This window comes from Nesoenas mayeri (assembly GCF_963082525.1).
Source record: "Nesoenas mayeri genome assembly, chromosome: 1".
In the NCBI taxonomy this organism is placed as follows: Eukaryota; Metazoa; Chordata; class Aves; order Columbiformes; family Columbidae; genus Nesoenas; species Nesoenas mayeri.
In genome coordinates, this window is record NC_137541.1 from 48,466,221 (window position 1) to 48,494,037 (window position 27,817).

At 35.2% G+C, this 27,817-nt stretch overlaps 1 protein-coding gene across 5 annotated transcripts in view; it reads left to right on the plus strand.

The window, feature by feature from the left end:
* CEP290 (centrosomal protein 290) overlaps positions 1 to 27,119 on the plus strand; it is a 53,396-nt gene extending 26,277 nt beyond the window's left edge. For 2 of the 5 annotated variants that reach the window (XM_080343127.1, XM_080343128.1), the window contains exons 27-54: positions 400 to 511; positions 1,291 to 1,496; positions 2,853 to 3,004; positions 3,962 to 4,073; positions 4,846 to 5,301; positions 6,385 to 6,549; positions 6,773 to 6,880; positions 6,968 to 7,102; positions 8,164 to 8,430; positions 9,513 to 9,620; positions 10,208 to 10,404; positions 11,074 to 11,287; positions 11,485 to 11,622; positions 11,713 to 11,934; positions 12,493 to 12,609; positions 13,973 to 14,118; positions 15,000 to 15,155; positions 15,765 to 15,888; positions 18,860 to 18,994; positions 19,237 to 19,323; positions 21,578 to 21,742; positions 22,091 to 22,213; positions 22,531 to 22,691; positions 23,785 to 23,926; positions 25,607 to 25,680; positions 25,833 to 25,936; positions 26,518 to 26,624; positions 26,914 to 27,119. In XM_080343127.1, the coding sequence (XP_080199253.1) occupies positions 400 to 511; positions 1,291 to 1,496; positions 2,853 to 3,004; positions 3,962 to 4,073; positions 4,846 to 5,301; positions 6,385 to 6,549; positions 6,773 to 6,880; positions 6,968 to 7,102; positions 8,164 to 8,430; positions 9,513 to 9,620; positions 10,208 to 10,404; positions 11,074 to 11,287; positions 11,485 to 11,622; positions 11,713 to 11,934; positions 12,493 to 12,609; positions 13,973 to 14,118; positions 15,000 to 15,155; positions 15,765 to 15,888; positions 18,860 to 18,994; positions 19,237 to 19,323; positions 21,578 to 21,742; positions 22,091 to 22,213; positions 22,531 to 22,691; positions 23,785 to 23,926; positions 25,607 to 25,680; positions 25,833 to 25,936; positions 26,518 to 26,624; positions 26,914 to 27,102 (4,422 nt within the window). In that variant the 3' untranslated portion in view covers positions 27,103 to 27,119. Of the gene's footprint in view, positions 1 to 399; positions 512 to 1,290; positions 1,497 to 2,852; positions 3,005 to 3,961; positions 4,074 to 4,845; positions 5,302 to 6,384; positions 6,550 to 6,772; positions 6,881 to 6,967; positions 7,103 to 8,163; positions 8,431 to 9,512; positions 9,621 to 10,207; positions 10,405 to 11,073; positions 11,288 to 11,484; positions 11,623 to 11,712; positions 11,935 to 12,492; positions 12,610 to 13,972; positions 14,119 to 14,999; positions 15,196 to 15,764; positions 15,889 to 18,859; positions 18,995 to 19,236; positions 19,324 to 21,577; positions 21,743 to 22,090; positions 22,214 to 22,530; positions 22,692 to 23,784; positions 23,927 to 25,606; positions 25,681 to 25,832; positions 25,937 to 26,517; positions 26,625 to 26,913 lie in introns of those variants that run through there. The other 3 variants (XM_080343129.1, XM_080343130.1, XM_080343131.1) reach the window with 3 other exon arrangements.
* Positions 27,120 to 27,817: the final 698 nt, after the last annotated feature.

Below are 27,817 nucleotides of genomic sequence, written 5' to 3' on the forward strand. Positions count from 1 at the left end.
GGAGCATATGATCTGTCTCAAACATGCATTTATATGCAAGATGACATATCCTGTGTGGGATGAAAAATCCTCAAGAAGTGCTTCTTTCTTTCACACTGTTAATGGGGTGTTTAGTATGACAAACATAGATTTCTGAATCTAATTCCAGACACTCTAGGAATCACCGTCACTCACGATAAGTATTCTCAGTAATGCTAATTGACAGTAAGGTACAACATAGAAAACCAAGACTAGCATTTTTACGCTTAAGAGGAAACCACTTCTTCTGTTGCCATATATGTAGACTATGGCTTGTGTTTATGTGTAAAATCTGTTAATTTCTAAGATTTTATAGGTACTGAACATCAAGTCCATTACAGTTAAATAGTTTGCTGTTATGTTGCAAATTTTGTTATACAGCGTGAGAATGAATCATTGAAAACACAGATAAATTCATTGAATAAGGAACTGGAGATCACGAAAGAGAAACTTCACACTGTAGAACAGGCTTGGGAACAGATGACTAAACTGGGCAAGTATGAAAATTATATTGCAATGTTAAAAATCAAACGGTATGTCCGGTATAAAAGTACTATTTTAAAACATTTTAAAATTGATGTATCTTAAAGAACAAAATAAAAAGCCAAAACTATTTTGCATCTTTCATTAATGGTCTTAAATTTTTTTTTGTGATCTTTTTTCTTGGTATTTGTTTAATTTTATTTATCCGTTTGACCAAAACCAGCTTTGCTGTCTTCCTCTGAAAACTGTTCCACCTTGACATTTCTTGGGTTACTGGCTCGAGGGTTTAAAAGCTGGAACTTGTAAAGTAATGTCACCTGATTTTTTATTTTTGAATAGGGTGCAATATGTTCTGACTTGATTATTAGTCAAAGTACTTCATATGTTCTCAGGAAGATTTATTTTTCCTGGGTTCACGTTCTCTAATGAAGTATTTTTTTCTTGATTGCTGGGGCTTCTTTGTGTACAGTTTACATTCCCATTATCCAAGAACTCACCTACCTATGTTTCTTTTATGTTTAAAATTAAATTTCCTGAAGATTTTTCAGCTGAATTAAAGATATATGCAGATATACCCATTTATAATTAATAATAATATTTAATTCAAATTAGATACCTTTCAAACATGTAATAAGGCAAGATAGCCATGCTTGCAGTTTAAAAAAATAATACAGGTGTTTTGATACAGTTTATCTGACAAAGTAAATCTCATGTTCTTTTTCATGATGCAAATAATTTCATAGTTAAATCAGCTTGCGTATTTCCTAATTTAAATATTTTTTAATGTAGGGGATGACAGTGCCATGGACAAGGCCACAAAAGCAATAACCAACAGTGAAATTTCGTCCATTTCTAAGAAAATCACAGTGTTGGAAATGAAGGAACTAAATGAAAGACAGAGAGCAGAACATTCGCAACGAATGTATGAACATTTAAGGAACACTGTAAAGCAAATAGAAGAACGTAATTTTGAATTGGAAACAAAATTTGCTGAGGTAAATCTGTTGAGGCTTTACAACATCATCTAACATCTTAAAAACGTATTTTTGGGCTTTTCAAAAAAGATTAATCTCTTTTGTATCACAACTGGCAAATAAGCTTATGGTGCAAAACATAGCTGTCTTTAAGAGCTGCAATTCTGCGTGCAGAGGACATTTGTAAAAAATATAACTGGTTTGTCAGCAGTTTATTTCAAATATTAGTTAATCTTTACAAAACACATGATAGTTTGCTAGTTTTTCAGCAGACTGCTAGAAAAAAGTCTGCTCTTGACCTGTTTTTTGGTATCCTAATTCGTATGATCCCTTTTCTGCTAATTTTCCCTTAATTACCAATGATTCAAAAAATGTTAGACCTTTGCATGCCTTTTGCAAATTATATGATTATTTTGCAGACTGGCTATGTCCTCTGTGGCATGACAAACTTTGTCTATAATACAGGAATAGAAATTACATGCCATTGAAGCTGATGGTCTTCAGTATTCCTGTCATATCCATCTTAAATCTTGTTAGATGTTTTTGTCCCCACTATTCGTATTTCAAGTTTGTTCCATAAATTAATTATTTAATTGTAGGAGACTTTATCATAATTTCCAGCCTAAATTTATTTATAGGTAGTTGTACACATTTGTTCTTGTGTCGGTACTGGCCTATAATTTAAACACAAGGGAAGAAAAAGAAGTTATTTTGTCAAGAATGTTGATAGATTGTATTCATTTCCCCCTCCTTGTGCTTTGCTAGTCTTCAGCCTAGCTATTTTAGCTTGCAATTATCTGGACTCCTTATTTCTCTATTGTTTTACTAGTCTTTATTACACTGTTTTGATTTGAAATAATTTGGGACATGGACTAACTGAAACTGTGTAAAGCTTTTCAGTGTCAGTATTATTAAAGTTATTTGTAGAAAGAACAAAAGAACTACACTGAGTCTGTCACTTATGACTTGTATTTGTGTTGCCAATCCTGGTATACTAGACAGTATATAAATATATAAGACTGTTGATTTCCTGAAGAGTTTACAGAGTTTATTTATTCTTTTTTTCTTATTTTAGTTTAACAGCAAACTATTGCAGTAATAGTTCTAAGAAAATTCATTCATAAAAAATGTGTTTAATTTAGAATCCTGTTGTGTGCCAGCCTTTCTATCTGTTCCTGTGTGTATGCAATGCTGCAAACAAAAAGATGTTTAAGCAAAGAGGAAAGGAAATTGTTTTTCGAACACAGCTGAACAATGTTTTGTAATGACTGGAAAGGAAAAGATACTTTTGACACTGCTTTTTCTTTGCAGGGTTGGGAATAGTTGTGTGCTTAGGGTACCATTTTGTTTGTTTCTGGTTTTGTTTTTTTTTTTAAGCTCACCAAAATCAACCTTGAGGCACAGAAAGTGGAGCAGGAATTAAGAGATGAACTGTCAAAGAGTGTAAGTAAGGCAGTAAGTGATGCAGATAGGCGACAAATTATGGACCTAGAGAAGCGTGAGATGGAGCTCAAGATTGAAGTATCAAAGTAAGTGTTGAAGTAACAGATTTTGAAAGCAGAGTGTTTGGCAGCAGGCGAAAATCTAGGCTATATAGGTTTATATAATACGCTACTTACGTATGACTAACAGATAGTTTTCAATACCTGATTTTTTTGGCATTTATATATGCCCAATTTAGAGTTGAAAATTAAGCATTCAATTCATGACTGTAAAGAAAATAATTTGCTTCATTGTGATTTGAACAAGTAATTAAGTGCTGGCCTGTATAGGCATGGGTAAGTGTGCACTTACATAGTTATTACTAGTATTTTAAAACTAATTAATTAAGGTTTCTTTTGTTTCTGTGCTACAGCCTCTCTTAAATGTATGAAAATCTCAGAAATTGGAAAGCAATTCTTACTTTCAAAGGGTCACATATATCTTGAAGGTTAAACTGCAGTGGGTTTTGGTTTGTTTTGCTTTTTCCATTTACTTAGAGGAACTTCCTATGCATAAACTGAAAAACTGACCTTTTTAGGTATGTTGGTATGGACATTTGTCTTCAAGTAAATAAACTTAATTACATTCCTAAAACAGCAAACTCTATGGGGATATTTGCAGTCATTTTTGACACTGAAAATAAGTTATTAGACTTGGGGAAGCAAGCTTTTGAGCATTTATGTCCTGAAGTGAGAGAGAAGTAGAAGACAGAGGTGCTTAGTTCAGGTAAAAACAATGGCATTGTTTTCCTGGAGTAAGTTACTGCTGGCAAACTTCTGCATAACTTCCAGGAATATGTCCTGTGAAAAATTTGAGTAGCAATGCAGAAGAATTTTCCGAACCAGGATGCTGAGTAGTAGAGAAGAGTGTGCTGGAAAGAGCAAAGTCTTCAAATGTTTTGCTATGAGGAAACATACTAAGTGACTTTTCTTAGCATGTTCTATGTAGAAAAAATAAGTTATTCATTGGTTTCAAGTGATGCATACTCTTGTCTTCCCTGCAAGGTTAAGAGAACTGTCTGATGTAGCAAAAATGCAAGTTGAAGCTCTGGAGGCACGACAGCAATACAGAGATAAAGAAGTGGAATCTCTTAGAATGCAAATTTTAGACTATCAGGTAAAACTCAAACTTTAGTAACACTGCAGTTTGGATTTTTTTGCAGTTTGGAGTGAGAAGAAATTAAGTAATTTTACAATGAATTAGAAAAATGCAGAAGCATTCCAGAAGAATTTTAGGAAGCTGGCCCTTGCAGTGGCTATACCCTTTCAAGAGTTCTGTATTCCATGAATTATTCTCGTATTCATTTTTTTCCATTTCTAGCTGTACAGCTATTACAGATCCTGAGCCTTTTTTCAGTGTTATTTAGGTAATATTTATTTCTATATGATTAATAGCTCATGGTCAATATTTAAATGTAATATCAGAAAGTATTTATTGTTTTTTATAAGATAAGCTATGACTTGTAAATCTCAAAGATTTGCAGCAGACGTGTTATATTGCTTTGTTATTAGCTGAAACAATTGTTTGAGATTTGTTTTCATGTTCTAGAATAATTTGAATCCCTAAATATAACACGCCTGTCAGCTTTTACGTTACTATATTATCTAAGTTTAGGTTTACATTTCTTCTTCATTTCCTGGTATTTTGGAATGATACAATTTTTCAGATCAGTATCTGAAAAAGTGTACTTCTAAAATGTGACTGTAGGAACAACGGTGGAAAAATAAAAAGCTGGGTTTAGAGACCAATTGTTGCTCTTATCCATGGAATAAAATACATGTAATGTATTTATAAAATAAAAAGTTAATAGCTTGTTTTTATTTACATATACACTGCATTAACATGTTCAAAATGAAAAATAAATTTGTTCTATTTATTTTGTTCTTAGGCACAGTCAGATGAAAAAGCAGTTATTGCAAAACTGCATCAACACATCATGGCCCTTCAAGATAGTGAATCTGTTGCTGTAGGCAAATTGGAGACACTTAAATTGAAACTACAGAAGATGGAGATCCATAATCTACGTTTAGAGCAGAAGCTTGATGAGAGGGAGCAAGCCTTATATTTTGCCCGAATGGAAGGAAGAAACAGAGCCAGACATCTACAACAGACGGTTCAGTCTTTGCGGCGGCAATTTAGTGGTGCTCTGCCTTTAGCACAGCAAGAAAAATTCTCTAAAACAATGATTCAGCTACAGAATGACAAACTGAAGATCCTGGAGGAAGTTCAGCATGCCCAGGAGGAGCGTCGAAATGCAGAAGACAGAGCTTTAGAGATGGACTTAAAGCTGAAGAGTTTAGAAGAATTAGTAAGTGCATTGAAGGATACAAGAGGAGCTCAAAAGGTTGGCTATTTTACAACTTTGAATAGCTTTGTTCATCTGATCTGCTTTTAAATCATATTTCAGTTTAGTTTGTTCACTAAATGTATTTTAATGTAGAACTTAATGCTTTCAAAATACACTTTGCTAGAATATGACAGCTATGATTTTTTGTTTTCCTATTTTCAAAATGAATACGTCATTAGTTATTTGTCCTCTAAAAGTCGGCACAGTCAGATATACTAATTTTGTGCCCAATTAAGTGGCATAGGAAGTAGAGTCTAACTAGGAATTCAGTTATATTAAATTGAATGAAATTATAAGTTGAATTAAATTATGAATGAAATTAAATTAAACAGGTAGTAGCATTCTGAAAGTTCTGTTCCATGAGCTTACATTGAAATCTTCACTACAAATCCTTGTCTTCTGAAATAAATCTAGGGGCAATAATATAAGCAGCATGGTCAGAAACGTTATTATACTCATGTAATTCTACTTAATCATCTTTTCCTATTGTAAACAATGTTGCCTTGAAATTTTAGTAAGGGCTTTTTACTTCTCTTCCAGATCACTGTGTATTATATAATGAGGTTTTACCTGTCATGGCTAAAGATGTCTATCTGTAAGCAGTGGCATGTTTTAGCTTTAAGCCAGTTTTCAAATGTTTTTCTAGGGCATGTTGACATAAATATGTCTGTTACTCTTAGTACATGTTTGTTTTCGAATACATACCAGTTTTAATCATTTTGAAAATCTTTTGCTTTTTAGAAAAGTCAACCAAACTTCTTGCACGCCTTTTTTGTTCGATCTGGGCAGATGCATAGGGTATAGCTTAGTTAGGTGGTCTGAAGATTATTTGCAATGCACTTCTCTCAGCATAGGGGAAACCTGTTGCCTTTCCAGTTGTCTGCTGCCCTTTGCAGTTGTTCCTCTTGCAGTTTCATACTCTTGCCAGGCCTCCTCACTCAAGAAGCAGCTTAAAAAGGCAGAACCCTTTTTCTTCTGCTTGGTTGGATAAGTGTCATAGTGCTTCAAAGTCAGAGAGTGGAGCTGCATCTCTTTGGCCTGTGGGTTTGGCAAATATAATAGTGTACCATTCATTATTAGGTAATCGAATGGCACATGAAGATGGAGGAACTCCATCTGCAGGAACTTAAGCTCAATCGAGAGTTAGTCAAGCAAAAGGAAGAGGTGAAGTATTTGCACAATATAATCTCTGAATATGAACATACGATCAACAATCTGGAAGAAGAAATTGTACAGCAGAACAAGGTATGTATTTCTGTGTGCTACTAGAAAAACAGCCTATTCCTTATTTCACTAAGTGATTTTAAAAAGAAAGGTTCTTCCTAGTAAGTTTCTAACATAGATGTTTGTATCTTGGTTCCATTTGAGTATTTTACATTTTAGTGGCTCTTTTTTTTTCCTCTTTAAGTTCCCATAAAATTCCCATTGCTTTCAATAAATAAAATATCTTTATCAAACTTTCATACAGTTTCATGAGGAAAGGCAAATGGCTTGGGACCAGAGGGAAGTCGAACTGCAGCGGCAATTAGACCTGTATGATCATCAACAAAATGAAATACTTAGTACAGCTGTAAAGGTACATGCACTGAATTGACTAAAAATAGATCCATAGGCACTTTTTTAGAGTTTTCAGAATTACATTAATATGAATCTTTCTGTGCAGTTAGAAGAGGCTACAGGATCAGTTCCAGACCCAAATCTGCCACTCCCACAGCAGCTTGAGTTGGCTTTGAGAAAGATTCGGGAGCATATTCGAACAATACTGGAAACCAGGGCAACCTGCAAATCACTGGAGGAGGTAATTAAATGTATAAATTATCATATAAAGGGACAAAGTTTGTATTTCTATGCCCTTTAAAATGTTTTTTTGTATAACAAAGATCCTTTTATAAGTGTCACTCAAATGTGTCCAATCCCTTAGATGCACTTAACACAGAGAAAGTGTAAATTATAAAATCACACCATGACTAAAATGGAATATTTTTTGCCTTGGGACAAATTTCTGGCAAAAATTTTTGAATGTCTTAGAACATTCATTTAGTAGGGTAAGATGCTCTTGCTGTACAAAATTCATCTTGTTAAATTTAGTAAGTTTTAAATTAAGTTTAATACGTAGCACAGCAAAATTCTTTTATCCTGGGTTGCTAAACTGAAATTCTGTTACAGAAGATACTTCGTGGTTCTTAAGAAATTTGAAAAATACCAGTTCTAAACTGGGCAGCACAAAATGAGTTGTGAAAGTGTATTATGCCAAGCAAATAGTACATAAAGACATGGTAATGATATTCTGGGACTTCATCTAATAGTAATCCTATACAGCCAGAACTGAGTGCAAAATGTTTTCACAGAATCACAGAATCGACTGGGTTGGAAAAGACCTCACAGATCACCGAATCCAACCCTTGGTCCAACTCCAGTCCATTTACTAGATCATGGCACTAAGTGCCATGTCCAATCTCAGTTTAAAAACCTCCAGGGACGGCGAGTCCACCACCTCCCTGGGCAGGCCGTTCCAATGCCTGACCACTCTCTCTGTAAAGAATTTCTTTCTAATATCCAGCCTAAATTTCCCCTGGCAGAGTTTAAGCTCATGCCCCCTTGTCCTATTGCTGACTGCCCGGGAGAAGAGACCAATCCCCACCTGGCTATAACTTCCCTTCAGGTAGTTATAGAGAGTGATGAGGTCACCTCTAAGCCTCCTCTTCTCCAGACTAAACAACCCCAGCTCCCTCAGCCTCTCCCCATAAGGAGTGTGTTTATAAGTCCATTTAGACAGATCTTTCTGGTACGTTTTTTAAAAAGTAAGATGATTTGTCAGTGTTTGAATTCGGGAAATACAACCATTACCTTTTGTTGCAGAAATTAAAAGAAAAGGAAGCTGCACTGTGGAAAGCTGAACAAAATGTTTTATCAAGAGATAAAGTTATAAATGAACTAAGACTTCGATTACCTGCAACATCAGAAAGAGAGAAAATAATGGCCGACTTAGGCAAACAAGAAGAGGATCCAGAGTACCATCATGCCATAAAAATTGCTCATCAAACCATTGCAAATATGCAAGCAAGATTAAATCTAAAGGACGAAGTGTTAAAAAAATACCAACGTTTGCTTGCTAAAGCAAGAGAGGTGTTTAAACATTTTGCATAAAATTTCTGCCGTTTTTACATTGTTTTAGTTGATTCTTTGTTCAGCTCATTGCTAGTGAAATCTTAAAAAGTTTCTGACCTCAGAGATAACAGAACAGAGACAATTAGTAAGCTTTTGTGTAAAAAGTTCATGTAGTATTTTTTATCTTAAAATAGGAGGCATGCTCGATCAAGAGGTTATGTATATGGATGTCTAGGAATTAAATTAGTGTGACAGGAAGAACATTAAAATTCTGCTGTGGTCTCAGTATATTGTATATTTACATGGGGTTTTCCAGTACTTGCAGTAGTGATCACTGGACTGCAGCTGGTAGTGAACTTGTAAGGCACAGGAAAGACATGCATTTATGGATAATATGCTTCTTAAAGCATATTGTAAATTGAAGCATATTTTAATGCATAAACCATTTATCTAAGCATAATTTGTATTATTTAAGCATACTTTTTATTCTTTATATATTTTAAGCATATTTTAAAGCCTAAATCTTGTGTCTAAGAGGTACTTCAAAACTAAACATGCATCAGATTTAGTGTGTTTGGATCAGGATATTTCCAAAGCAGACTTCCTATCATCTCCACTTAATGTTCTTTGGTTTACACGTGTAGCTATTTCTTCCGGGGGAAATAAAGTTTTTGATTTGGAACTAAGCCAGAAGATGGACTCTAAAAATCACTCTACTGTGTTCTGTCTGATAGCAGACATTCAACCCCTGAGATCACACTATAGTCCAAAGTAAAGAGACCTGAGAAGTACATAGTCATAGATGATGAGGACCAACACCAACTGTTTTGCTCTCCAGCTCCTATCCTGTTGCACCATACTATTTGCTACATAGCTTAAAACTGCAATAGTAGATTTTTTCCCAATAGTGTTAAAAAAAAAAAATAAAAATCATTTATTATATCAAGAAGAAAAGAATTATAAAAGCTGCCAGAATTAGAGGAAAATTTGGGAAGCAATACCAAGCAATGAGTGAGCAATCAACAAGAAGGTAGCCTAGTTTCATGGCTTTCTGGAATAGTGTGCATCAGTAGAGTTACATTTTTGTTTTGAACTAACAGGAACAAGAGGAAATAGCAAAGAAGCATGAGGAAGACCTTAGAGTTCTACATCAGAAGTTAAATTTGCATACTGACAATTCTCTTGACAAATTCAAACAGACTGCTTTGGTAAGTTGTATATATTTGTGGGATTAGTGAAATTGTTCCCAAATACTTAAAATTGTTGGCTAGAAGAACAGTTTTACAGTCAAAAGCAGGTAATAAATGATGAGAGAAAAAATAAATGGGTGGTTGATACACAATTATTGTATTATTCTTGGGAGAACTTGCAAGAAGTGGATTAGAAGTACAGTGTAAAAAAGCAAAGTTATCACCTCAGTATATATATGCAATTTTCATATCATCCTAATTTATGGAGACTTCTAGGAGATAAAGTTATGTTTTGTTTTCTGTTCATTTCATTCAGTCTGTGGTGGTGTTAAACCAACCCATTCAATACACATTTTCTCTTGACTCTTTATGATAAGATGAAATATCTATTTAACTGGTTATTCTGTGGATTATTAGATGCACAAATCTCTTTTCAAACCAGTGTGACTCCTTTCTCTGTGAACTAAGAATCACATCTCAGTAAATAAACATGTTAGGTATTAATGCTTGGTTATATCCAGGACTGAGTTTAAAATGCATCACTAATGCTTACCTTTAAATTAAAGCTTAAAATGTTTATTACAAGTATTTGTTCTGTTTTACAGGAGTTAATGAAAAAGACTTCTTTATCACTTTCCAACAACAATCATCTCCGCCTAGCTGAAATGGAGCAAACTGTAGCAGAGCAGGATAATTGTCTTGCTTCACTTGTTGGAAAATTAAAGAAAATATCGTCTGATTTGGAGAAACAAAAACAAATCACTTTAATGAAAATCAAAGAGTTTGAGACTATGAGAGCCCAGTAAGTTTTTAGACTCTTAACATAAATCACAACTGGATTTGATTAAATCAGTTATGTATTGCTGCTACAGGACTGGTCTATCCAATTGAACATGTTTTTGCTGAATTTCAGATTTAGCTGAAAAAACTGACTCAGGAGAGTTACTATGATTGTTAATTGTAAATGATTATTAATCTGTAGCCCTTCATGAGGGCTAATACTGAAAAACTGTGGCTTGGAAAAATGCCTTTCAGTTGTCAGCTTTGTGAAAAAGTATGCAAGGAGTCTTGCTATTAGAGTTGTCTTTATCTTTAAGTTACTCTGATACTTGCTGGTTTGTGGTTTGTTTTTTTTTTTCTCCTGATACATCCATTTGGGCTTGCTACCTAATAAGTTTAAACTCACAAAAATTTAACCTTTGTTATAAAGGAGAAAGGTGTGATGCATTCTTATCTGTTAAGGCCAGGCATTAGAATGAACAGTGCTCTAATCTCATTTTGGTGACCTTGAGTAATTTTCATATTAAATGGAGACCTTCTTTGTTGAGTCAATCTTTTTTTGCTGTTTCCAAATCTGTATGTATTTGCTTTAACAATAATTAAAAATATAACAACATGCCCTTCCTTATTTATTTGGAATTCACTAACTTAATTGTTCCAGTGTACCCTATTAATGCTTATTTTTTATTAGGCTTCAGGAAAAGCACGCAGTAGATGTGGGACATCTAAAAGATGAAGCAAATGAACTGAGGAACGTGTTATCTCAGACGGAGAAGGAATTAGCAAATGTAAAAGCTGAACTAGAGGTTCAAAAAGAAGCAAATAATAGAGCACCCATAGCAAGACTGAAAAACCTGGTGGAACAGCTGAAGAGCCAGTTAGCAATAAAAGAGAAGCAGCAAAAAGTTAGTCAACAAGGATTAATACCTATGTCACATAAACTTTTAATGTTGCTTAATGCTTAAGAACTCTGTATAGTAGAGTGGGAGGCAGAATTTAATTGCATCATATAACATGGTAAAATATAGTTGTCTTTTCTTCTTTTGTAATGTTCATACTAGCAGCTTCTTCACTTAAAATAACTTGGATTTATTCTTTCCAGGCTTTGAGTAAAGCAATTCTGGAACTCCGAGCAGAAATGACTGCTAATGCTGAACAGCAGATTATTTCTGCAGCATCACAAAAAGAGGCAAATATGAATGTCCAGGAGATTGTTGACAGAGAAACAAAGGGGCTCACAGTGAGTACTAAGTAGTGTCACTATATTGCATTGCTGTATTGTTGATAATACCGATTTTGAGAGTTTGCTGTTTTGTTTGTTTTCTTTTAGACACAGATCGAGGAATTAAACAATCAGATTACAAAACTTACAGATAACCTTAAAATAAGTAAAGCCAGGGAAAGTTCTTTATCTGATGAAAGGGATGAGTTGAACCAAGAACTTCAGAGGAAACAAAAAGCATTTGCTAAAATGTTGAGAGAAAAAGATGAAATGGAAAAAGAAAATGAAGAACTGAAGAAAAGGATTAAGAGGCTAAGCAGTATCATTCAGGTAGAAGTGATTTTTAAAAATATGTTTCTGCATAGATGAGCTGGTTTTGAGGGGAAGACAAAGTATTTTGGCAGGCATTGAGAGTTACACTTGATTTAAAAAATTGTATTTGTTCATCAGCTGGGTTACATGTGAGCTATTAGCATTTGCTGTTGGAAGCATGCCTCAAATAAAAGGAAGAGACCGAAAAATACTTGTTTTTTGGAATATGTTTGAAGGAGTCTGAGGAGTTGAATTACTACTTTCAAAGCTTCTTTGAAAATGGAATTTTTTTATCTTCCTGGCTGTCCTTATTTCCCTTTTAAGAAGAAAAGTAAAGGAGTTACAGTAGAATTGTCTCATTGTTTTTTTAATTCAGCTACTTGCTGCCGATTATTCCATTTAGAAATGCAAAGTTACGTTCCAATGCTTTAATAATTTAAAGATATTTTTTTAAAGATCATCTAGGTTGTAAAACAATTCTACCAATTGGAATTAAACCCCTTATTTTTAAGTGGAGAAGAATACTTAGGTAGTGGCCATTACACTTTAAGTTTGTAAAAGTTTGTAATTTTGCAGAGCAAAGCTGATGAACAAAATCTGATAGATGCACTTCAGAAAAAAATTAAAAAGTTGGAAAGTGAACTGGAGAAGAAGTGTGAAGAAACAGGAAAAAAAGGTGTAAGAGAAGACAAGGTATGTGATATTTAGATCATGGCTTTGAAAGACATCATCAGCCTGGGCGTAGGCAATTCAGCTCTCCCTGTTGCATCCAAAAAAAACCCGAAGCAACCAAAGAAACTTGATCACGAGAAAAGTGGTTTCATTACTGTAACTTCTTCATGTTGCCTGTGATCTTTGTTACTGCTCTTGTTGCTTAGTGTTGTTATATTAATGTTTTTTCTGCCCTTCTTGTAGAATTAAAGATCAATTACAAATCTTGGAACTAAGATTTTATAGGTAGCAGTGAAATTGATTACGTAAGTGCTGTCAAATGTGTATTTGTGAAATCAATGCAATGATGAAAAACATTAAGTACTTAGGAACAAGAAATGTGCATCCTAAAAGGGATGATGTCTGTGTAAGTGATTATTCTTCACAGTAGTGTTCTCCACATACAAGAGGTTCTGAGTGACTGGAGAAGCATTCATTTTACCAGTTGTTTGGTTTGGTTTTTCACTTGTTATTTTATTACTTTGGTAAGTAGTTAGTGGCTTGTCATAGTAATCATGAAGTATACTGGAATATTATAGCATGCTTGTATAATGACATGAAGACTATTCATGATATTAAATATTCTAGGACTGCACTTATGCTTCCAATTAATTGAGACTTTTAAATACCCGTTGCTTAGTTTCTAGAGTTATTTTTCTCAAACTTGACATGTTTTTTCCTTTTTCCAATATTTTGCTTTCTCCCTGTCCCTTAGTAGCAGTAACTGTTTAGAATGAAGATGGAGAAGTAGAGGGGCTAACTGGAGAAGGGAAAAGTCCAATTAAAAAAAAATTGCTTACAGGAATATTGACTGTGATTTTTCAGTAGCCATTTGTCATCATGTAGACACAGAGGTTCCATTTCTCATAGGAAAAATAAACTAAAATGTACAGCTGTGCAGCCGGGGCATATAAACTCCTGGTGAGCTGCAGAAGACGGATGTGCTGTAAACTGGCATAGAAAAACACCTCTTTTTCTTTAGTCTGTCTTCTTTACTAATGCATATTTCAAAGTTAAAAGATACATTGCACTAGCACCTCTAATTTCATAAAATATGTCACTCCTTTTTTGTAAAATGAATATTGGAAGCTCAGGAAGAATTCGGTAATAGCATTAAACTGCATCAGCTTTGTACACCAGTCACTACAGCATACTTAAAGTATCCATCTGAGCCTGCTATTTGCTTTATAGTAGTAGGGTAAATATTAATAATATATGCCTGCTATAGCTTCATCAAATTGATAAATTAAGAATATATTCTTCTTGCTTTTCTAATATGTTTCCTTATTTAGGTTTAAGAAAAAAATACAAAAATAAATACATTGTTTGTTTATGTGCTTCACAGACACCCAAGGACGAAATAATTAGATGGGAAGAACGTAAAAAATGGCAAATCAGAATGGAAAGATTGCAGAACAAACTAAGTGAAAAGGAGAAAGAAGCAGATGCTTTAGCCAAACAGTTGAATACATTGAAGGATATTTATACCAAGTGAGTTGGTTTTAATAGATTCAGCTACAAAATGATGACATAAGGGAAATCCAAATATTTTTGCCACGTAATATTTATAACAGGTTGTTGTGTTTATAAGATTCATGTCTAGAATTTGACATTGCTATTGAGATGAAAAGGATTAGTTATTTTTCAAGCAGCAAGCTACTCCTCTTGTATGCTTTCACTTGTAGAAGCCAACAAACTTTTTTAGAAGAAACTGTCTCTGAATCAATCTAACTTAAGTCCTTTATTATGCTTCTTGTAGCATTCTGTTATTCCTATGAAACAAATAACAGCTTTATGAAGACAGACCTTTTCTCACCACCGTGTTATTTAATCGAATTGCTAGGATTCGATACTATGCTACTGTGATGTGCAGCGCTACTGCAATACTGGTGATTCTAGGATTATGAGATAGAAGCCTTTAAAAAAATAACACGTGCACAAACCCTCTGCCAATGTTTGCTTCTGTACAGTAATGGCAGGGTTTTACTGATAAAGGATGCAGTAGAGGAAAAAACCTGTGATGGTGATTGTAGCTGTTGTTAGATTGTGGTTTGAAACTGCTCTAAAATGGCATTTATTCTTAGCAAGTCTTGCATGAATTTCACATAAAACACAGGCAAGACCAGCAAGCGGTTTATGACATGCGTGATACTGACTAAATGTTCATTGTTTGTTTTTAGGTTTTGGTTTGGTTTGGTTTGGTTTTTATAAAGCTGTACTGTCCATAAGGTCACCTTATTGAACAGAAAGGGGGAGTGGTTCAATGCGCAAATAAATCGCGAATGTGGATTCTTTAAGACAGAACATATTTTCTCCTAAAGAAAGCAAGTTAGCTAATAGAGTTTTAAATGTAAATTTACTGGATGTTGCAGGACTGAAAAAGAGAAAATTGGTCTACAGAAGAAAATGAAAACCACTGGTATCACTGTTGACCATGTTTTTGGAGTAAGAGCTTCAGAGATTGAAAAAGAACTGGAAGAACTAAGAAAACGGAATCTAGATTTAGAAAATGAGCTTGCTCACGTGAGGTGAGAGGCATTTTAAAAGAATCTATAAAAACTCAAAAATGTAAGTGAGAAAAAAGTCTGTGAAAAGCAATAGTCTCTGTTAGACCAACTGATTTAATATGGAAAAAACCAGACAGAAATTGCAAAAATCTGTCTTTGAGTGTGTGATGAGCAAACTTAAAGCTACTTGGGAGCAACTGTGTGTGTGTTCAGAGAATATGCAGCATTGGTTCATTATTCTAGAAAGCTAAATAATATGAAAATCATCTGGCTTCTATTGCGTAAAATTATAATTACAGTTAAGAGTAGGTGAAAGTTACTGGAACTGCTAAATTGCTGTTCAGGAGTATATTCTTAATCAGGGTATCCACTATCACAGTGGATAGTGTACCTGAGTAATAGAAGCTGCACACATCTCAAAAGAACAGATTCCTTTTGCCAAAGTAAGTACTTTCAGTTCATAGGGATTAGTTGCAATAGCGTATATGGCTAACATTGATTTAGAACAACTAGCCCAGTAATACTAGTAATCCAGAAGTTAATGTTTTGGGTATTTTTTTACCTTAAGGGATGTCTTTCAGCATTTAATATCCATTTATTTGTTTTGGCTTGATTCATTTTTTGATGTAGGACACAGCAAGCAATGCCTCGAGATTCTGTTGTAGAAAAATTACATTTCGAGAATCAATACCTTCAGGAAAAGCTTCATGCATTGCAGAGACAATGTTCGAGAGAGATATATTCTAGACCCTCGGTAAGTTAATAGTGTAACCATATTATGTAGAGGAATTGCACCTACTTAACAAAAATATGTGTTATCCAATTGGTATTCTGTGTCATTTAGCTGGTTTTATTTCAGATGATAGTATTCTAGAACAGGACATGAAATACTCAGCTTTTCATGTTTTTAGAAACGGAACGAAACAAACCCCAAAACCCCCAAACTTATAGTTTCTGTGTTCTACAGGTAGAAGCTGAAGTATTCATCATCCTAGCATATGTGGAGTAATAAGTGATATATATTTAAAAATATGCAAATCTGCAACTGAAACACTACTTTTATATTTTGTATTGATTGAAGATCTGGGATACTCAGAGTCTTAGGAAATACTGAGCTGCATTTCAGTTACATAAGGTGTTTTAGTTGCAATTTTTACAAGGTTCATTATATTAAAAATATTGCATTACTGGGTTATCTTAATCTTTCAATAAATAGATTTAACAGTACATTCTAGGTTTCTTTATTTCCTGTTTTGTTTTACTGTCTTCTGCTTTTCTTTCATGCTTCATTCTGTCTTCACCTTGAATCAGAGTACATGTGACCAAACTGAACTGACCAACTCTGTTCCTATCAGTATCAGTAAACAAAAGTATCTGAGTTCCCTTCAAAAGAAAGCTATTTCCAATAGGGATGAAATCAAACATCATACTAATTATAGAATTGCTGATGGCAATGAAATAGATGAGGAAGCAGACATGCAAACATGCATCATGCATGATGAAGTCCATGAGGCTACTGTGGGTGCAAGCACAGAGGTGTGTCCTGAACAGCATCCTCAAGAGAGGGAGCAATGCAAGGACACAGATATTTCTAGGGAAGGACTGAAAAACAAAAATATAGCTGATGAAGAGAACTTCAGTGAAAAAGAAGGAAATGTAATCCAACCTGAAAATGGAAAACTTAATGAGGAATTTGAAGAAGAGAGAAAGCAAGAAATACTCAAGCAATCAAATGCTGATGAAGAAGAAGGTGTAGAAGAGCCTTATACTGACAGAATGAGCTGCAATCAGTCTGATTCAGGGGAACCTTCTAATCAAGCTAAAGGCTGTGAAGCAGAAAAAAAAAATGTGAATAATGAAATGAATCAACACACTGCAGAGGATAAATGTGAAACTTGCCGACGTGGTACAGAAGGGGTTGAAACAACTCCAGAATTTTGTGAAATGCCGGAGGTTTGATACTGTAGCAGTCCTCTAGCATTTCTTTTGTATAAATGATGTAGAAATAGAATAGTTTGAGCTTGATAATGCAGTGGTTTCCTATGCACGGTCTGCAGGGATACTGAAGTAGTCATAAAGCAAACCTTACCCTTCCATGACTGGCACATGTGTCAGCTCACAAGGAAGCTACTGCCAATTCTAAAATTGTGTTCCAGAAAGCTTACAAATAATCACAATGATACAAGCAGGTAGCTAATGACCTTCATTCATTAACAGACTAATGATGTTTTATTGCTTACACTAAGAAAAAATATGCTTTATGGAAGCAAATACTTTATTCTTGACATTATTAGTGAATAATTAGTGGGCCATGTGGTTAATTCCATAATTACATAAGTAAAAACTGCTGATTATTATATCATCAAAAGATTTTACTAGTCAAGCATAATAATTTACCATATACTTCTGATTGGAATTGGTAAAATAAGGCATGCTAAGCACTTTTATATAATCACAGTATCACAGTATGTTTGGGATTGGAAGGGACCTCAAAAGATCATCTAGTCCAATCCCCCTGCTGGAGCAGGAACGCCTAGGTGAGGTCGCACAGGAACATGTCCAGGTGGGTCTTGAATGTCTCCAGAGAAGGAGATTCCACAACCCCTCTGGGCAGCCTGTTCCAGTGCTCTGTCACCCTCACTGAGAAGAAGTTTTTTCTCAAATTTAAGTGGAACCTCTTGTGTTCCAGCTTGATCCCATTACCCCTTGTCCTATCATTGTGTGCCACCGAGAAGAGCCTGGCTCCATCCTCATGGCACTCACCCTTTACATATTTATAAACATTAATAAGGTCACCCCTCAGTCTCCTCTTCTCCAAACTAAAGAGACACAGCTCCCTCAGCCTTTCTTCATAAGGGAGATGCTCCACTCCCTTAATCATCTTTGATGCCCTACGCTGGACCCTCTCCAGCAGTTCCCTGTCCTTCTTGAACTGAGGGGCCCAGAACTGGACACAATATTCCAGATGTGGTCTCACCAGGGCAGAGTAGAGGGGAAGGAGGACCTCTCTTGATCTACTAACCACCCCCCTTCTAATACACCCCAGGATGCCATTGGCCTTCCTGGCCACAAGGGCACAGTGCTGGCTCATGGTCATCCTGTTGTCCACCAGGACCCCCAGGTCCCTTTCCCCTACACTGCTCTCTAATACGTAATTTCCCAACCTATACTGGAACCTGGGGTTGTTCCTGCCCAGATGAAACTACTAGCCTCCATGGATAAAGACTTCAGATTTTTGGAACCAACAGACTAAGAATTAGAGTTATATACTACTGAACTAGAGTTATATACTACTTCTGCCTTGCTCTATAATCTGACTTCAGTGAAACTCCTTATGCCATATGTACTATTTAATAAACAGATCAGAATATGTCCTTAAAATTAGATGCTGTTCCCAGGTACAGTATCACAGCTTAGTACACTGAGTAGCTTTTTTGTCTTTTAGACTTTGAGATTTATTTCTACCAAATAGTTTGAGAGTTAGTTTTGGTTTGACAAAATTTTTACTCATTTATACTGATATGTAAACATCTCTTAAATGTTAAGCAAGTTTAGAAAATATAAGAGGAGCTAGAGCAGATTAGATCAAAACTGGTGACACAACTGTCATCAATTTTGTTTCTTTGAAAAATACTAATTCTCTGTTGCTCTTTATCAGCTACAACTGATATAATGAATAGTGCATTATCTCTTCATAATAATTTTTTCTCCTCCATTTTCTCAAGACATCAGGAATAGGATCAGATGATCAATATCGAAGAGAACAAGAGGTTTTCAAGGAAAATTTAAGATTGTCATCTGAAAACATTGAGCTCAGATTCCAACTAGAGCAGGCCAATAAAGATCTGCCAAGACTAAAGGTAACATCTTTAGTCCCCTTTACCCTGACACAGGCTAGGGGATTGCTTAAAGAGAAATTAATATATTTTCTGCACACACGATAAAGTTTTAATGTTTTCTATGGAAGAAAGTTGAGTGGCTGATAGAAAGAAAGAAAAATGTCTTTTTCTATACATTTTTCAAAGTAAACCAACTTTAATGTTGTTACTGTTCACCTCAGTTTGAAATCTAAATAAGCTGCTTGTTACTTTGTTTTTTTTAGGACCAAGTAGGTGACTTAAAAGAAATGTGTGAACTTCTCAAAAAAGAAAAAGCAGAGGCTGAACGAAAGCTGGGCAGCGTTAGAGGGGTGAGTATTATAACAGCATTTTTTATCATAATGAAACAAAAAAATTAAAAACAATATTAAGTAATATTTAATAAAGATTTTAGTAAATCTAAATTATTAATTATATGTAAAATGAAAATTATATTCATGTATTTATGTAAATAGTTACAGCTTTGTTTTAAAAGATAGGATTTTGATTTGATGCAGATGTTATTATAGAAAGTGTGAATTATTGTTGGAGGTTTTTATGTTGTACTATGCAAGACGACATAGTTAAGTTTTACCCTAGCTACTGTCAGCTACTTTAATAGAGCAGTATTTCAGAAATTACAGGAAAAAGAAGGCTTCAGCAGTGCTCAGCATCTCTCTTGCCACTAAGTTGTCAAACTCTTTGTGTGACCTTTTAGAGGAAGCTGATTTCACAAAAGCTCTTCAGTGCCTTCGTAGCTCTTTCAGTGTACAAGGCAAACAGGTTCTACTTCTGAGTACCTGCAAAATATTCTATATTTCTCATTCTTTTACTTGTACCTTGCATGGACTGCTTGTGTATCTCCCTGTGTCTTATGCAGTGGTGGTTTTTGGATAAGGAAATTCAGCTTATGAAACTGTTCCATGCAAAGCTTCTGAGGAAGCAGCAAATTCTGACTCTTCCTCCTTTTTCAGGCACTAAGATCTGACAAAGGTTTTTGTTTAACTTTGCTGTATACCAGCACAAACATGATCCTTACAGTTATTTTAGAGAAGAATAAGTCTTTTTTTACTTCCAAAACTTGCTTGTTATATAGGTTTATGTAGGGCTCCAGGGAGTAAAGTCTTCCCCATTTTCCACTGTACTGTGCTCCTTACCTTTGTAGAAAGAAAAGGAGGTACTTCATAGGCCCAGAACTGGTAACAGTGGCATCTTTAAATTTTTATCACTGAGGAAAACAGTTGCTACAGAGATGATGAGAAAAAAAAATGCATTTGAACACACTTCAGTGTAGAATCATAGAAGCATAGAATCTTTTTGTTTGGAAGAGACCCTCAGGATCATCAAGTCCAACCATAACCTAACTCTAGCACTAAACCATGTCCCTAAGAAGTCATCTAAACGCCTTTTAAACATCTCCAGGGATGGTGGCTCAACCACTTCCCTGGGCAGCCTGTTCCAATGCCTGACAACCCTTTCCATGAAGAATTTTTTCCTAATATCCAATCTAAACCTCCCCTGGCCCAACTTGAGGCCATTTCCTCTTGTCCTATCAGTTTCTACTTGGGAGAAGAGGCCAACACCCTCCATGCTACAACCTCCTTCCAGGTAGCTGTAGACAGCGATAAGGTCTCCCCTCAGCCTCCTTTTCTCCAGGCTAAACAGCCCCAGTTCCCTCAGCTGCTCCTCATCAGACTTGTGCTGCAGGCCCCTCACCAGCTTCATCACCCTCCTCTGAACTCCCTCTAGTATTTCAATGTCTTTCTTATGAGGGGTCCAAAACTGAACACAGCATTCAAGGTGCGGCCTCACCAGTGCTGAGCACAGTGACACAATCACTTCTTTAGTCCTGTTGGCCACACTATTCTTTATGCAAGCAAGGAGGTTGTTGGCCTTTTTGGCCACCTGGGCACACTGCTGGCTCATATTCAGCTGGCTGTCAATCAGCATCCCCAAATCCCTTTCTGCCAGGCAGCTTTCCAGCCACTCTTCCTGGAGCCATCTTTTCTACCTCTTAAATGCACCTAGTGAAAGAAGAAAAATGGAGAAATTACAATCTTTTTTCCCATATTTATTTATCACCGTGCAAGGAGAATACATGTCTTGGGGAAGGAAGATTTACTCATTGTTTAAGATGTAGTACCTCTGTCACTTTTATGCAGCAGAAGTATGGTTGCTAAGAAAGGGCCCTGTTTTCCTCCTTTCTTCCCCCCCACACCCCAACAGTATTAGCATTCAAGTAATTGCATGGCCTGTTGGATCAGGGAATTGCTCTACAAGACAAGCTAAAATAACAAGTGGTACTTTATTTTCCTAATGTTTCAGTTTAGTTTGTGAAGTACAGTGGATTTTGAAGTAGCTGCAGCTCTGTTGGATAACACAGAAAATGAAGGAGCTTTGGGGGTGAATATATCATTTTGGGGAGCTAAGTATGCATGAAACTTTAGGGTTCAAGTCACACCAAAAATATAACATCTTTTTGATAAATATGAATTGCAATGATAAAATAAGTGATGAAGTAAGATTTGGAGTATCTCAGAATGTTACATTGAACTGTTTACTTTTTTTTCCCTTCCCTTTCTATAGGCTGGTAGAAGTGGAAAGACAGTCCCAGAATTGGAAAAAACAATTGGTTTGTTGAAAAAGGTTGTAGACAGAGTCCAAAGAGAAAATGAAGATCTGAAAAAAACTCCAGCTGTGGTTTCTACTGAGAAATTACTTGGTCTTGAACAGGAAAATGAGAGGCTAAAGGTACTAATTTGTCTCCAATAACTATTTTTAGGCAGCAGTTTATATGCAAGTTAGTAGGAAAATAGAGCAGCAAGCCTGTTGTTGACATTGATTGGCATGAAAAAGTGTTTTTAAAATACCAAATAAATATGAAACGTGTAGAACACAAAAGCAAAACTTCATTTTAATATAATGTACTGCATCATTTAGGTAAAGGTACTCTGTACCTTAAGGATATATTTAAACATGTGATGAAATGTTATGTTCACTGTGCTAGGGAGCTGTAACTATGCTGTACTTAAAAAATGGAAATCTGAAATTTTCTGTTAAGCAAGGTATATGTGTTTTAACAAATTGTTTGATATTTAGTCTGAAATGGAAAAAATGAAACTTAATCTGGAGGGCCAGCTGAATATGCGTTATGAATCTAAAACCAAAGGCATGGAAAAAGTCATTACAGAAAATGAGAGGCTGCGTAAAGAACTGAAAAAGGTATGATCATTGCAATGCATCCCTTTATTTCCATTGGCTACTGGTTGTGGCAAGTGTGTTGTGGGGTTTTTTTTAATGGTTGATGTGGAATGAACACTTTTCTAAGCACTGATACTGCTATGACAGAATTTTTAATATGTGGAGAGGAGACATCCAAGGAGCAGCCCTAGAGCACAATTTGGAAGTTGTATCATACTGACCCTGGATGCAGTTTTCCTCTCAGTCAGCACTGACCCTATCTCACCATCTATTTAGATAATCCTGTGCTTCATGTGAGGGTAAGTATTCCATAAATCTTTTTATTTATTGAACAATAGGAAGCTGACAGTGTGGAGAAGTTACGAATAGCAAAGAATAACTTGGAGATATTAAACGAGAAGTTAACTGTGCAGCTGGAGGAAACCACTAAGAGGCTCAATTTGGCTGAGAGCCAACTGGATGGAGCTGACAGCAAAGGCTGGAAATCCACTCTAACAAGGTAGGAATTGAGAATGAGGTAAGGAAGATAAACACAAGTGTTAATTCCCCTTTAAACATTAGCAAACAAATTAGACTATCATTTTCATAATTTTCTTTCCTCTTTTGAAGATAATTTTGTATTATCTGTATTTTATTTTCTGATTCTATGTTAGTATGTTGAATCAGTATCAGTTACTTCCCTCTCTTCTGCAGATCAGCTGTAGACTTCTGGATAGTTCTGGTGAAGGAAGTATTTTGTGTTCCTTGCTACTTAAATGTCTTGTATTTGTCCTTTGTGGAATAATGTCAGCATTTTTGCAGAACATAGAAGTATTTCAATACCTTGCCACATGAATGACATTTTCCAAAGCCACGTGCATGGTAACAAAGTATTTGATAGGGCAGACAAAGGTGTCACCCAAGTGACCCTTGGGAAGGCGCTTTGGCAGGTGGCAAGACATTGGTAAGTGTATTGCTGTCCCACTTCAGATAGGTGACTGGGCTACGTGATCTCCAGATCAACATTTCAGTGACTACAAAAATCTTTTTGTAACTTTGTATGGCTCAAAGCAAAACAGAATCCTACTCAGACTCCTGTTACTCCAGGGTAAACATGAGTTCTTGCAGGACATTTTTGCCATTGGAGTCTTCATCTTCTGTATCTGTATTGGCCCTTTTCTCAGGACATCAATTTATTTTCCATTAATTATTAAATAACAAGAAAAATACTGTCAAAGGTGTGACACTGAAGTAATACCTGACCAATGTGCACACTGCATCAGAGACATGAATGTTTTAAGCAGGCAGTATTTTGGGGTTCATGTGCAATGCCATGGAAGGATTCCAGTCCCCATTTAATGAAGTGTAGACACAAAGTAATATCCACAAAGGTGTAACATTTGGAAAAGCCTTTATTCTAAGAGTAAAAATGTCTTTTTCATTATGCTGCTTTCACTTGAGTTATAAGACCAGTGATTATTTCAAGGCAAATGCCCCAAACATATTTTAGGGTGTATTTTATCGCATTTAATCTTCTAAAGATATTTTTATCTCTATTCCTGCAAAAGTATTAGCTTTTGCTCTTATCTTTTTCTAAATAAAAATACTACCAGGATGCACGAAACTAAGATGAAGGCAATGGAAATGGATATTGCTAAAAAAAACCAAAGCATTACTGACCTTAAACGGCTGCTTCAGGAAGCAAAAGAACGTGAACACAATGCTGGTAAAAACTTACAAGATCTACAAGAACAAGTGAGTACAATTTAGCCAGATGTCTCTGAAAATAGATTGCTTAATATTAATTAATTTCTTCCTAATGTCTATATTGGCAGAGTACATTTTTTTCTCTAATCCACCCTTTTGTAAGCTTTTTCAGTCCTAGTTGCCGCAATTGTATATTTACATATTTTAGGCAATTAATGAGGTTTACTACATATTATCAATATATATTCCTGACTTGCAGTCTTAGGAAAAATATTTTGTTGCTACTGTGTCCTTCTGTTGTGGGTTTGGTTGTTTTTAATTCTAGTTTCATTGATCACATGAAAGCCCGTAGGTACAGATCCTTCAAATGATCTTAAAATCTTTCTAGTCTGTTCCACAGAGTGAGTTTGCTGCGGGCACTTCCCTCTTCCTTCCAGGTCTTTTTTTGGGCATTGACTTTGCCATCCTAAGGAAGATCTCCATGCCTGTTTGCAATATGGCCTCTTACATGCAGTCCCTAATAAGTCTTACAAATATTATTTCACACACGAAGAGCTGATGAGTATTAAACTCAGGTATCTTTGGAAAGATGTATCAAACTTTGTCCTTTAAGTACTCCAGAGATGTAGCTCTAGGACTACACACCTAGATTAGCTTCTATCTTCTCATTTATTAATATGCAAATGGTTTTCTTCCCCAGACATCTTGTACTGGCCATTCTCAGTGTAAGGTATTGAATACAGAACTTTCAATACAGGAAGTTGTCATATGTATCATGTAAGCAAGTAAATGTGTTCAATAAATGGAACTGAGTCCTATAAAACAATTATTTCATTAATTTTTGCTTGTTTTCCCTTTTCTAAAGTCAGCATTATTAACATGAATTGTATACCAGCAGCAAAATTAACAGAGAGATAAAATTATTTCAGTATGTGATACTACTTTGGAGCAACACACTTGCCAGTTTCTTTCATGTCTCAAATACTGATGAAGGGATGTGGTCAAGGTTAACTGCATTTCAAAGAAACTGATTGTGAAAAATAACAAATCCTTAGCATTTTGGATAGGAATAGAATCAAATCTTATTACTAATAGTAGCCTTATGAGAGTTCATAAAATGTCACTGCATTCAAAAACTGTATATCGCCTCATATTTAAAACACTAATTTTTTGCTCCTGCATCTTCTACTGAAAGGTGTTTCTAGAGGCGAACTCCCTCTCTGGTCAGAGCCCTATTCTGGCTCATGGCTGCAGGTCATTTCTAGTCAGCGTACACTCATGTGAGTTTTCATTGCAAAATCACAGGCTTTACTTACTTTGTTTAAAAAGGAACCTGGATACCTAGGTATGCAAGTAATCACATCAGTAGTATTTTTAAAGACCTTTAAATGATGTAGGCATTTCACTTCCCTACGTGTATGTATAAATTATGCTAATGTAGCAATATGTCTTAACTTTCTTTGCAACTCTAACTTTAGCATACTTTTTATTCACCCTTCATGAAATATGTAGCAATGAGCTGTACTAACTTTAAAAAGGCTGTAGATAACTAACTTGTCAGTAGAGTAATACTTGGGTTTTCTTCTCTGTAATAACCTAGCACTTGATTACATACTTAGTATTATTTTCATTCATTTTTCAATCCTGTGTCAAAGAGAACCCCATCTGAACTGCATTATCCATGGACACTGTTTTCAAGAGTAAAACTATCTTAGTTCTTCTTTTAAGGTTGAGCTTCTCAAACAGTTTCCTGAAGGTGTGAAGACAGAGCAAAGCCTCATGAGGGAGCTTCAGCTTTTAAGGTAATGTACTTTTAAATAACTAAATAAATACCTCAGCCAATATACATAAGAATGATCTGGAAACGGCCATTGCAATTTTTAGTTCCATGTTTTATATTCTAAAATATTTTAATAATTTTAAAAAATTATTCTAAAATTGTTTTATATTCCAGATTAACTAATAATCGATTAGAGAAAGAAAAAGCAGAACTTGCTCACCAGGTGGAGGATTGTAAGCACCATGTACACACACATACAAGTGAAAGTCCTGCAGCTGGTAATAAAGATCTTTGTGTATTTTGGGCCTAAAACTATTTTTACTTACTATATGTGTGCTAAATGATAATAAATCTGTAAATTATTTGAGTTATATTAATGCAAGAGTAGTATAAACTGGAGCAGATTAAGGTCTTGAATTTGTGAGTATTTTATCGGTCCCATGGGAAAAGCAGAGCACTATAGAGCAGCCCATGGCCATATGACTGGAGAAAAATATCCCCTAACTCTCTTGAAATTATGAATATAATTAACAAAATCCTTATACTACATTATTCCCAAGTATCCTGCATTTATTTCAGAGAAACTGTGCACGTTGTATTTCTGAGATGTACACTAATAGACTGGCCCTTGGAGTATTGCATTCTATCACAGGAACTAGACATCACCACCTAATTTGTACAAGAACTAAAGAAAAGCTCAGATGACTTGAATTATGGGTGGTTGTTGATCCAAATTGGGTTTACACACTTCAACAGTTTCAGCTTTCAAGAGATTCAGAATTACTGAAACAAGATTATTCATGTCATTGATTTTCATCACCTTAAATTTTATAACAAATTATTATTATTATTTTTGTAGGATGTAATGAAACTGTAGAGAATAATAATATTGACAAGTTAATGAGGGAAGTAGCTGATCTCCAGACACAGCTGAAAGCCTCAGAGTTAGAAAAACAACAACTAAAGGTAAGTTGCAAGGATCATCCTACGCAAGACAATGAACAAAGTTATTAATAGCTAGAAAGAGCTGTTTAATTTCTAAACTAATAATTAATGACAAAGTCAATTTCTAAACATTATGTTTATAAAGCCTATTTTGTTGTTGGTGAATGTGCTGTTCATGGGTAGATTTTTGTGTCTCTTGAGAACATGCTCTCATCATTTAGTCTCTTAAGAAAAAGGCAAAAAAAGCTGTTGTTGACTTGTATTTCTTAAGTTCCGGATAAAGGGTGTACTCCTTCATTCTTTTTAACAGGAAGAAACAAAAAAGCTGAGAAAAGAACTAGAAAACTTCAACCCTTCTTTTTTTGAAGAAATTGAGGATCTCAAATATAACTACAATGAAGAACTAAAAAAAAATATTATCTTAGAAGAGAGATTAAAGCAGCTTTCTGAAGAGTTTGGCATTCAAGGGGATAGTCCAGGCAACGTTTCTGTTGACTAGGCCTGTGTTTAGTATCCTCACTATCGATACAGAAAATAAATGCCAGGGCAGTTACATAATACTGATTTATTTGTCGGTTTTTATCTTGGAATGTAAGAAGTCTACTGAAGTTACAATAGTTTGGCACACACCTAAGAATGCAGAATTGGATTAGTCAACAGAGTATGGTCAGTATTTACATACACCAGTCAAAATACAAATGAGTGTAAGCTCTTCCAAGTCCTTTGCAATTTGGGTAATCCACAGGTGTCACGTGAAGCTGAAAATTTGGATTTACCCTAAAAGTTGATAAACTCTTAAAATGTGCTAAGTATACTAAGTTCCAGAGCGAGAAGTAGATAAAATTTGTTCTTACCATCTTGACGTATGATGTGGAGAATGCAAAATTGCCGGCAGGACCTCTTTGAGCACGGACGGGTGGGCCAGTGAGAGTAATGAGTCTAATTCAATATGAATTTAACATCAATACCCTTTAATGAACTCTTAACAACACTGAATATCAATGTCTGCCAGACCACGTTTTTCTACCCCTTATACCATCTTGTGCTATGATACCTCCTAACTGTGGACTCGGGCTCAGCATGCTGGATGTCTGTTCTTACAGCCCTGGTTATTTTTACCTCAATTTTAGAAAATCCAAGAACAAAGAACTGAAAATAAATTTATAATATTTCAGCCAAACTAATGTTATTTTTTGTAGATAAATGATTTTTCA